At 41.0% G+C, this 11,461-nt stretch overlaps 1 protein-coding gene across 5 annotated transcripts in view; it reads left to right on the top strand.

Moving 5' to 3' along the window:
- Positions 1–8: 8 nt before the first annotated feature.
- STRN3 (striatin 3) overlaps positions 9–11,461 on the top strand; it is a 68,064-nt gene continuing 56,611 nt past the window's right edge. For all 5 annotated transcript variants that reach the window (XM_037393517.1, XM_037393520.1, XM_037393518.1 and 2 more), the window contains exon 1: positions 9–528. In XM_037393517.1, the coding sequence (XP_037249414.1) occupies positions 202–528 (327 nt within the window). In that variant the 5' untranslated portion in view covers positions 9–201. The remainder of the gene's footprint in view (positions 529–11,461) is intronic.

The following is an 11,461-nucleotide window of genomic DNA, read 5'->3' as shown; positions in this document are numbered from 1 at the left end:
GGTGGGCGGGCCGACGGCTGTAATGGCGGCTGGCGGCGGCTCGGCGCTGCTCTGACACCCGGATACTGCTCGGCGCAGCACCCCCCTCCCCGCGCCCGGCCCGCCCCCCTCCTCCCCGCCCCAGCCAGCTCCGCTCGCCCCCTCCCTGGCCCCTGCTCCAGGCCCCCGCCGCGGGACGAGGAGGAGGGCTCCCCGCAGACAATGGACGAGCACCCTGGAGCCGGAGGAGGCGGTGGGATGGCGGCCGCCCCGAGACCGCAGCAGCCGCCGCCGCCGCAGGCGGGTGGGAACATGAACCTGCAGGCGGGTGGGGGCTGCGTGGGGGCCGGGGCCGGCGGAGGAGGAGGAGGGCAACAGCAGCCGCCCCAGGGCCCCGCGGCCCCGGCTGGTCAGGAGGCGGTGGGCCCCGCCGAGCTGTCCCGGCCCCAGCACTACACGATTCCGGGGATCCTGCACTACATCCAGCACGAGTGGGCCCGCTTCGAGATGGAGAGGGCGCACTGGGAGGTGGAGCGGGCCGAGCTCCAGGTACGGGGGCCGAGGGCGGGCTCCGTGCGGAGCGAGGCGCGGGCTGGGACAGGCTCCGGTGGGCTCGGGGCCCGGGCCGCGCTCGGGGTGCGGGAGCAGAGCTGCCCGGGCGAGCGGAGCCCGTTGGGCCCCTGGGGCCCAGCCCGTCGCTGTGGCTTGGGGCCGGTACCCCAGCGAGGTCCGGCGGGCGAAGCGGCGTCGCCGGTCGGCGGGGCCGGCAGAGGCGCAGCCCCTCGCGGCCTTAGCTGGGCTCCTTTCCCTGGGGCAGCCATTTTGGTTTTTAGCATGGCGCCCGCCTGGGCTCCTGGCTCCGGAGGCAGCCCCTGCTCCGCAGGCCGCTCGCCCGTACGCGCCTTGCGGGGCCCGTAGGACGGCTGGGGAAGGGCGGGCGGGCGCCGCCGCGGCGCGGGGCTGCTGGCCCTCCTCCCCGCCCGCCCGCGGCGGGGCGAGCTGCGCCTTGACAGCTGGGATCACCCCAGCACAATGACTCCGGGGCCTCCGGGCCGGCGGCCTCCGCAGCCCTGGGCGCGCGTTATGGGGAGCGAGGGCCTGCGGGGCCGGCGCCTCCTCGAAGCTCGGCGAGCGGTCGCTCTGGGGGCAGAAGAGGGAGCAGCGTAGGGGCAGGAGTGCCTGCCTCCCGAGCAGGGAGAGGACGGGAAAGGGTGTCCGGGCACATCTCAAGTAAAGGACTTGACCGGGCACGTTGGTCTGAGACAGGTCGTGTGTATGCTCTCTTTCCTTCTGTCTCAGTTCTCTGGAGATTTCCTAATGGAGGAACAACCGCTGAAGAATAGCGAGGAGTTGATGGGTCTGCGGCATGGTCGTTTTAGTATTTATAAAACTGTGAACTTGATCTCAGGAACCAAAACCGAACAACTCCCTGGTAGAAAGCGAGTGTTGGCATTCCAATATAGATCTCTTGCCAATGATGTTGCTTTCTATTAAAGGGCACTTCTACTAATTCTTATTGTACATAAAAATAAAACTGTGCATAGACTATTACAGGTTAATGTACAGGTTAAAAAATCTACTGAATGTGAGATGTCCATGTAGAAGTCGTCATTCCTTCGTTGGACTGACAGGTAGACAATAACAGTTAAACAAACTTTGTTGCTTCCAAAGAATTTTTGGTGATTTTTATATTGAGTGAATATTTACTGTCTTGAAGCGGCATTCCATCAAATTGCACTGTAATTAGTTTTTAATAGCATGCTGCATCAGCAGCCAACATTTGCAAAGTATTTACTTTCAGATTTCAGAACCAAGAACTATACCTGAGCCTGGGCAATTCTTTCAGGACTTCTCAACTCTATAATAAGCACGTAATCAGCACTATTTTTGTTACAACTGTAATTATGAAGGAATTTTAGAAAACACCAAGGGAAGCAAGTGAAGAGGTTTCACTGCTTCCTTCACTTACTGCTGGTTTTACTATAAGCCCTGTGGAACGGCTGCTTTTAAAATCAGTTTGTTGGACATTGGTGGGTGGTTTTAGCAGAGAACAACGGACTATTTCGCTGGGTTTCTCTAGTGTCTTAGTAATATAGCTCTCTGTAAATAAGTTGCTTAGCACCCTTCGCTAGCAAGCAAAAACCATCTTGAAATATTTCTTTTATGTATGGGCTTCTTACTTTAAAACCAAGTACTGCATTCTGTACTCTAACGTAAAGCTCAGTTTGGAGACTTTGAAAGCTCTGTCTGACTGAAAAAGCGCTGCTGTGAACTCATGTGGCCTCTAGACACTGTGATGTGTTCCTGCCAAGTCTGCTGCTTTTGTTTGTCATTGCTATTTGCCATCCATGGCCATACTGTTTCAGTTGCTTATTTCTGAAGGTACGATACAGATCTGACCCTGGCTATATATGTGTTGATTCACTTTACCTCATGTGTGCATCAGGTCATGAGACGGAGAAGGGATAGTCACTACACAGTACGTATGCACGAGGGTGGGGATTTTTATGACTTTGGAAGCCCAGGATAGAATGGAGGGAGGGCATTACCTTTGGATTTTAAATGTCAACCTGTATAGTAGTGAAGACTGATACAGGAGTGGGCTGAAAATATTTTTGGAAGAGATATGTTTACCAGGGCTGCATTTTTCTGTTGTTCTACAACTTGAGTTGTAAATTCCCTGTACATTTTGAGACTAAAAAAGCCTTAGTAGTTTGGACCACAGACAACAGTTTTGTCCCTTGAACCTGCTGAGAGTGTTAATCATCTGTGATACTATGTACAAGTGTGAGCTTTTTGATGATTGAGGCCTCCTGGGTTGAAAGAAGAAAAAAAAATTCCACAGCATGACAACAGCTGATTAATATGGAAGTATGAGAGTTGTATGATTTAGATGCAAGTCTTCTCATGCAGGTAATTTATTCCTTCTTTCAACATGACAGTAAACTCTCTAAACATTGTTTCTTGGTGCTGGCAATTACATGTTCTTTCTAAGTTAACTTGATAACTTTGCAAACGATGCTTTATAACAAGTATGTGGAAAACCAAATGCCTTAGCAATATATATGATTTTATTTACCTTCTGAATTTGACACTTATTCTTCGGAAGAATAAGATACTTCCTCGTCTGTAGTATGAAATTAATGGGACTCGTGAGTGATATCCCTCCCTCCCCCCCCCCCCCCCCCCCCTTTTTTTTTTTTCCTGTATAGTTCAAGTGACTGGAAGAATTGCCCACCCCTGGTAAGAGTGTTCTTTGCTTATGGGGGTGTTGGTGCAGGGAGGGATGATCTACATTAACAGTTTATTCTTCCTCGGATCTTGTCATCAACTTCTTGTTCTATTGTTCTACCTGTTTATGGGACACATTTTTATAATTACAGTGCATGTTCATTTTCTTGGGGTTTGTACCACAACCATAATGACTGACAAAGCGTCTCAACCCTGTGGCTCTTAGAAGTCCTGTACTAGAGGACTTAAGTTCTCATTCCTATTGGACTGTAAATCTTAAATGTTAATAATGTTACGTTACCTTTTCCAGCTGTTCAGGTGCATGGCTGTTCTGTTTGTGTGCATAAGTGATGCAGCATAACTATTTGCCAAACCTGTGTGCACAAATCTGTGTCAAGTACAGAAATGTAAAGTATCAGGAGTGCAGTACTTGAACCATAGTACACTTTTTCCCCTTTCACTTGTAATGCTGTCTAGCACAGTAGCTTTCTTAGCATTTACTCACTGCTGTGTTGAAAGGAAATGATATGGCCTTGCATACTGTGTCGATTGCTTGAAGTAATAGACTGGGTCTGTTCCCTAGTCTGTTAACTAAAAGAATCATTTTCACTGTAACAGTGTTCTGTGATTGTAACTGTAACTTTGATCTGTCAGTGTAATGACCTTGATGTTGGTAGCTGTTACACTGAGATAAGTTCAGTCGGTGTTTTTGAAGATGTTTGTGTGCTTTAGAGGAGTTATAGCAAGCCCATATTGTTGGATATTACATATTTGTTAGAAATAATTGTTTCCTTTAGGAGGTAAGTGGCTCTGCAGTCTCCTAAAAGAAAAATGTATAGGAAAACACTGTGGAGGTGCACTACAGAAACTCTTAGAGAAGGAAGATAAAGTTGAAAAGAGTGTCATAGGAAGACTTGCAACTTTTGAGGGGAAATCAAGAATTCCACTTTCTTATGGGGCTTGCAGGCTGATAATGCTTGGCTAGTACAAAGGTCTCAGTTGTGCAGTTTTCTCGCGTTTCCTGAACTAGGTGAAAATGAGATTGACTACTCTGTCTTATGCTTGAAAGTCACACAAGAATGTGTTGAGAGATAATTAACGGAAGACGCTATTTCCAGATGTTTTGACGAATAGGAAGAATAATTAAGAAATGTAAGTACTCAGAAAAAAGTATATACAATTCCAGTATAAACAGTATGCATCCTTTTAACTCAGATGTGCATAAAGATTAATATGGCAGTTAATAAATTTTCTATCATATAAAGACAGCTTTAGTGACGTACAACTGAAGTTCCTAGTTTAATTTTACAAATGCTCTTTTCTCAACTATTCACTGACATTGTGGGAGCATTTTGTATTTTTTACGTAAGTGTTTAAAAAAAAAAAAAACGAAACAACCTACTGATTTCCAATGGTACTTGTATGCTTCTTTCCTCCACCCTTTCTCCTGGGGTGTGGAGAACAGCTATTAAAGGAATTTTATGAACTTTGGGAACCTCATCAATATTGCAGTTATATCCCAATAGGTGGTTCTTTAAAAAATCAACAAACAAAACCAAACAACAAAAGGTGCATCTTCATGGGAATAGTTCAGATTCGAGGTGATTATCTAAATTAGGTACTTTACATGTAATTGTAAGTACGTAAATGGCTTAATGTCATGAAGTAGATGAGAAGATGTTCAGAGTGTAGATAGTGTGCAGTGTTCCACCTTTCTCAGAGCTTCTGTGTTTACAAAGTGTAGCAAGAATCAATTGCTGAAGTATTTGATTTGTTTTAATGTGTTGCAGATTTGAAGGGGGGATAATGCTGGGAATGTTCCCTTAAAATTGGAGGAACAATTAATACTGATAGTATAGATTTTGCCTTGCTTTTGGTAAGCAAATAATTTTGATGATTTGAAGTGGAAGAGGTTAGTTATGGTTAATGGTCATTAGTTAAGGAAAGAATCGGTGCGTCTCAGTCAGCAGCTAGGAAGCATGAAGTAAAATATATAAAAAAACCCACCACCCTGACTTTTCAGGAATTAGTGAAATTTTTTGCAGGGGTCTATTGTAGATACTAAAATGCTCTTGGGTCAAAAAGTGTTTGGATGAGTTTGTGGAAGAAAAGTCCCTGGGGGTGTCTAAATTAAAACACTATTTCTGGCTCAGGATACTTTTGCTTTACAAGTTTTTGGAGATCTGGAATATTTTCTGAGGTTTATTCTGGTTTTGTGCTGCTCCTGTGGAGCTACCTGTTTGCCCATAGTTCAAGTGGCATACTGGCGTTGGTAGTCTATTGGTCTGACCAGACGTAGCCAGTCTTAGTCTTATGACCAATGAGGCAGCTTTGAAATGCTTTGGTTTGATTGTTTGAAAATACACATAGTGCTGGTTTGGTACTGTTTTGCTTAAATAACAACCCTGATTGATGTCAGGGGCATTAACTGTGATAGAACATGCAAAGGTTACAGTCAGAAAATGCAGATGCTGCAACTGTGAAATGCACAGTGTATTTTAACCATGTGCATTGTTTATTGATTGTATTCTAGATCATTGAAGTTAGAAAATATGTATAATTGATAAATGGCTATTTCATTGGGTCTTAGAGATGTATTTCAGTATTCATTATGAAATTAAGCATCACTAACTACAAAAGCAGACCTTAAAAAAACCCACAAAAATGACAGAGGACACTTAACCGGCACTGACCAAAACCAAAATGAAGCAGGTTGTAAAAAGTTGATCAACTTTCTTATTTGCAATACTTGTAAATGCCATGAGGTGTGTGGGTAATACACGCACCTGAAATGGCTAACTTCAGTTCGTGCAAGCTGTTAAGGTGCTTGCTGTAGCAGGGGTGCAGAAGTAACTGTCTGTACAAGTGAATAATGTTTATTTACATTATAAAGTATTTGCATATTTAATACCTTTGTTTTATAATGAAACTTTTTTCCAGTACAAAACGGCAAATGTCTAACAGTAAAACCCAGAAACTTCTGTTCATTAATAATTTTTCTAAGCTAATGGTGAAAACAGCTACATATTTTGTAGAGTTAAGTGCCTTTTGAAATTTAAAGCACTGAATTGAGAGTTCTGTGTATTTTGGGTAGAGGGCAATTAGACATAATCAAGGGTTTCCCTACTGTGGCTTTCTGTAAGCTGTTTAGTCAACTGCATTAGAGGCAGATAGCCTCTGGTAGAACTTCAGGTGCCTGTTTACTGAAGGCTGAAAGTGTTGTCCTGTGTGTGTATATGTGAATCCTGCCTTCCTCATAGGCTTCTTGGCAGCAGTTCCAAACTGAAAATGTGCAGAGCTATTGTTGTTTTGGTTTGTTTTCGGGTTTTTTTTTGTGGATTATTCATCCACAGAGAAGACCTGACTGTAAATTAAAAGGCAAGTGCTATATATCAGACCTTACACTAAAAGACAGGCAGTTCTCCTTACATGAACTAAGGAGATTTCTCAATGTAGTTAAAGGTAAATAGGAATAAGATTTTCTGCTGCAAAAAGAGGGTAGGTACTTTGTTAATATTTAACTTCTTTCACTATAAAATTGAGATACTGTTTGTGGCTCTAAAGGATTAGAGTGTTCATCATAAAAAGTCCCAGTGTGTTTGCTTTTCTGTTTATGCCTTGTTCTGCCAGTTTTCTTTTTTAAACGGTTGATTCAGATCTTTAACATTTCTGTATAATTTTCTTGCAGTACACACCTCAGAGAGGCAAAAGACAGTGAAAGAATGCAGGACACAGAGGCACATAAAGATCCATGTAGAAATCAAATAGGAAATAGCTGAATAGCTATGAGGTTTACGTATAGGAAGATGTTGATCAGCATAGTAGTTAAGTAATCAGTCCTGGAATATTGTTCCTAAATAACTCCCTGCTGTCAACACTTGGCGCAAAAGTGTTTTTACTGTGTAATAACTGCCTTTTCATAAATAATTATTTGGAATAAAGTCACTCTTACTTAAATGCAATGCACAGAACTGTTACTTGATAACAGCTACTCTGGTGAGGTTTTCTTTTAGGCACAGCCTAAAAGTATGTTATGTAACACTTCTTGATGAAAATTACCTTTTTTTAAAAAAAAAACCCACTGTGACATGTATTTTATGTCTTAGTTTCATTGCTATCACATGTATGTGCATTTAATGGCTCTTTAAGAAAACTCGCTTTGAGGGATTTTTTTTTTTGGTGGGTGCAGTATCTGGTGGTATAATAATTTATTTCCTACTGGAAATCGGTTTTGAGATAGTGGTGAGTGTTCTTCATCTTTTTGTCATTTAAGAACTTTGGAGAAAGTGATAATGATTTCCTTTTTTCCTAATTGATGAAGAGCTGGCTAGGGAAGTTGGATCCTCCACTGATTTAGTGAATCTTCAGGACAAAGAATGACCTGCAAGAGCTTTGTTTGCATATCTGATTGTTATTTTTTGTCACTCACACTGTTCTTGAAATATTCGGAGCAATGGCTCAGCAGGATACTAAGTTTAATGATATCTTCTGCCTTCATTTGTGCAACTCCAACAGGTATTAAGAGCTAATTATGAAGTTGTCTGTTCTTCAGGATCAGTCCTGAGCCGACAGCATGAATTCAAGTAGTGTGTAGTTTTTTCTGCCTCTAGGATTTTTATAAAAATGGCTAAATAGACGTAACTTGCTGTTAGCCATTAGGAGTAAAAGCAAATTTTTCTGGGTTCACAGTAAATTCCAAACAATGTAACTGGAAGATGGAGTGCATTCTTAGCCTTTTTGAAGGTACTCTATATGTTTATATATATATTTGTATTGAAAAATCCTGCGTCTTGGCCACAGCCTTCTGAAAAACTGTGCTTCTGTGGATGCTGATTGAAATTATCCTGAAACAGGGAACGAACTTAAGAAATTTCAGATGCCTGAAGTTCTGATTATCTTTTTTTTTTTTTTTCCTCCCCCTTAAATACATTGTTTGGTGTATTTTCTTCCGTTTGCTCACCTTGGATTCTCTTTACCCAAAATATGGTCACTCAAACCACTGCTACCAAATTTGAGGTTGGTTCTATAATACTCCTTCTAGAAAAAAATATCTAAAAAACCCTCACAACCCATTGCTCTATATTAGTGACCACTGTAAGAAGCTGGAGAATGCTTGATTCTAGGATTTAACTTGAAACTGTGGTTTGTTTCTGTGTAAAATAATTTTCATCTCAAAATACATTTTTCAAGGTGAATACTATGGTCTGCTTGATACGAAGCTTACCAGCAGACAGCTTCAGTACATTTGCTTGTATTTTAGGTATCACAGTATGTCAAAGTAGGGAATAAGTATAAAGTTTAACTCTTTAAAACACTTGGCAATTCAAGAGTTATGAAACTAAAATTGTTTGAGGATAAGGTGCTTTAACTTCTGGGCCCCAGGGTGCAGAAGCAGAATCCTGGGATACGCTTTGAGACACTGGGAAAGAAAAAGATCCTATTCTGACAAACAACTCTCAGAAGTATTCAAGGAGAACATGTAAACACCTTTACAAGTTTTATGAGGCATATTCTGTTTTATAGCTTTAGCAAGATTTGTGCAGTTGAATTGGTAGAAGGCAGGACTACTGGTTGTGTTAATTCTGATAGAGTGGTATAAGTTAAGAGAGTGCTGGCACTGTTCTGTGCCAGGAGGCTAGATTAACATTTAGGAGGTGCAAAATACCCATTCCTTATCAATTTTCTGTGATGCTTCCCTTAAAACACTTAATTACACACTTGTATTTTAACTGTCTTACTCTCTTGTTTTTTCTTTTATTTCCGTCAACTTGATTGTATTTGATTTTGTTACTGTCAACATTGTCACTACCTTAATGATGCGAAGCTCATTTAGCGCTGTAATACTGTATTTTTTTATGTGTATATAGATGTCGTCTTATATTCTCGTTGTAACACTAGTAGTTTCTACTTTCCTTCTGTCTGTTCCTTGGGGATGTGTGTTACTGACCTGCAGCTGATGAACATTGACATGAGTGTTCATCACTAGAACAGTCTAGGTCAGTTCAGGTCACTGTGTTAGCAGTGTGCTGCAGGTTATACTTTCCCTTTCTGTATTCCTAAATAATAAATAATGTTGCCGGTTCTGGAAAGGAAATGTATGTTCTTGAGGATATTTGCCATGCTGCGATTTTTCCTTCCCTTTCCACTATAGTGATTGTAAGGACCTGCCACACTACAAAGTGTTCAGCTTCACTCTGGCATGTGTGCTCTTGTACTACAACCACTAGTAATAATAAAGAGCCTAGTTCTATTTAGTATTGTGTCTACCAAAACTCTGTGGCACTTGACTATTAGCTGTATATAACAACAATATAACTACATCTTAATGGAGTAATGCACTACTATAGTGATGCTGATGGTGTATGATTAGTCTTACTGGTTGTAGTGGTGACTTTCTTGGAAAGAAAACTTTTTGCTAGCTTAGATGTGTTCCAAAAAATGCCCAACAGTTTAAAAGACTGTATATGAATATTTTTAGTTAGAAATGGGGCCAAGGTGTGAAACTTATTCTTGGTTTTAAAAGATGCTACTTGCAAGGTTCATGCATTGAGGAGAAATGTAGAAAATATAGATGGCAGTGGCAGAAAGCGAAACTGCATCAGTGGGTGACTGTGTGCTGAAATAAATACGCTGAGTTGCTTTCTTCCAGGGCTGCTGTGAGTTTCCTGCTAAAAGAAATTTGTAAAACCCCTGATGATGTCTGGCTTTCTAAGTGGGAGTTATAAATTGGGAAGTGATTTTTGTCTTGTGATCTGTGCAGTACTGGCAAGGTCAACATTGCAATATAATGTCCCATTCTTCAGTAGTAATTTTGAAAAGAATGCTGAAAATTCAACATAAAAATTTGAGGGCTGGAAATAACAGCCTCTCTTGAAGAGAGAGCCATTGAATTCAGTCCTGTTGGCTAATCAAAAAGAAGTTTGAGCGGCAGCCTCATTAGGTGCCTCCCTGGGTTTTAGACATATTCAGACGCTTTCTGATTTAAAGTAGAAAATTGTTTACAGGGGTACGACACAGCAGACGGAAACTTCACCTTAAAAAAGGAAAATTATCCTAAGGAAGGGGTATAAATCATGTGACAGATACATGTGTTAAGTTGGGTAGCTGCTGCTTTTTTTTTTTTTTGTAGAACAGCCAAAGAAATAATCAGGCAACAAGTGTAAAATACTGAAATAATTTCTGTACAATTAAAAGTTACAAATCCTTTCTACATGAAGGCACAGAAGAAATATGAATGGATTCAAAATAAGCCATCTATTACTCTGTAGTCTAATTTTCTGCTATTAAGTTTATAAGTTCTTTGTATGCTTTTTTGTAAGGCATCATAATTAAATGAAAAACTGGACCCTTGGAATAAGCTACTGGGGGAACTAGGGGATTTCTTTTTCTCTCTTGTTGGTTTGGTTTTTCAGGGTATTTTTATTCTATTTAAATCTCAAGTCATATTTGAATCAGTCCAAAGGTAACTGAATTAAGTATCTATTCTGTCTAAATTTCAAACTACTTTAATTGATCTTCTTGACTTTTAAATCAATTTTACTTGCATCATTGTTAGTTTGAAAACATACTTTCCTAGGTTCTCCCACTCCAGTTATCCTGTTAGAGAACCTAGAGGACTATTGTTTTCCTCTTGGAAGATAGATAGTTTATAAATGTGTTATAAAAGCTGAATCTCCAGCACCTTGACTTTGGAGTCATGCATTAATCTCTTCAAGTGTATGATTGAAAATAAAAAGTGTTATATATTGCCTGCTTTGGATAGAAAAAGCATATTCTCCAAATCAAATTCCAGTAAAATGTATGTGTGTTTATAAGTACATACAGCCACACAAATGCATAGTTTGCTTATTTTCAGTATCACTTCTTTGGCTTTGTGTGTTCTAATCTAATTATGAAGAAGACTGCAGTGGTAAGCAGGAATTTGATTATGAGAGTACTGTAGATTAATCTTGCATATTCACAGGATTGAATGGCTGTCTTAAATGGAAAGGAAGCCAGTGCTATCTGTACTGTCATAGGTGAAATGTACTCAACATAGCTAGTTTCTGCTAGGAAAGGCAATGACTTTTTTCATTTATTAGCTAAAATAGAGACCTTATCAGATTACCAATAGTCTGTATCAAAGTACAGTAGTTTAGTAGTTGGTGGGCTGTTTAATATGCCTGTCAGGCTATAAACTGTTCTTGAAGAATTAAAATCAGAAGAAAACATACAGGAACCCTTGCAGTGTAAATTCTAAGACTCCTGATTG

The sequence above is a fragment of the Falco rusticolus genome, chromosome 7, assembly GCF_015220075.1.
Source record: "Falco rusticolus isolate bFalRus1 chromosome 7, bFalRus1.pri, whole genome shotgun sequence".
Lineage (NCBI taxonomy): Eukaryota > Metazoa > Chordata > Aves > Falconiformes > Falconidae > Falco > Falco rusticolus.
The sequence above is the reverse complement of the archived record's forward strand: the minus strand, read 5'-3'. Positions and strand labels throughout refer to the sequence as shown.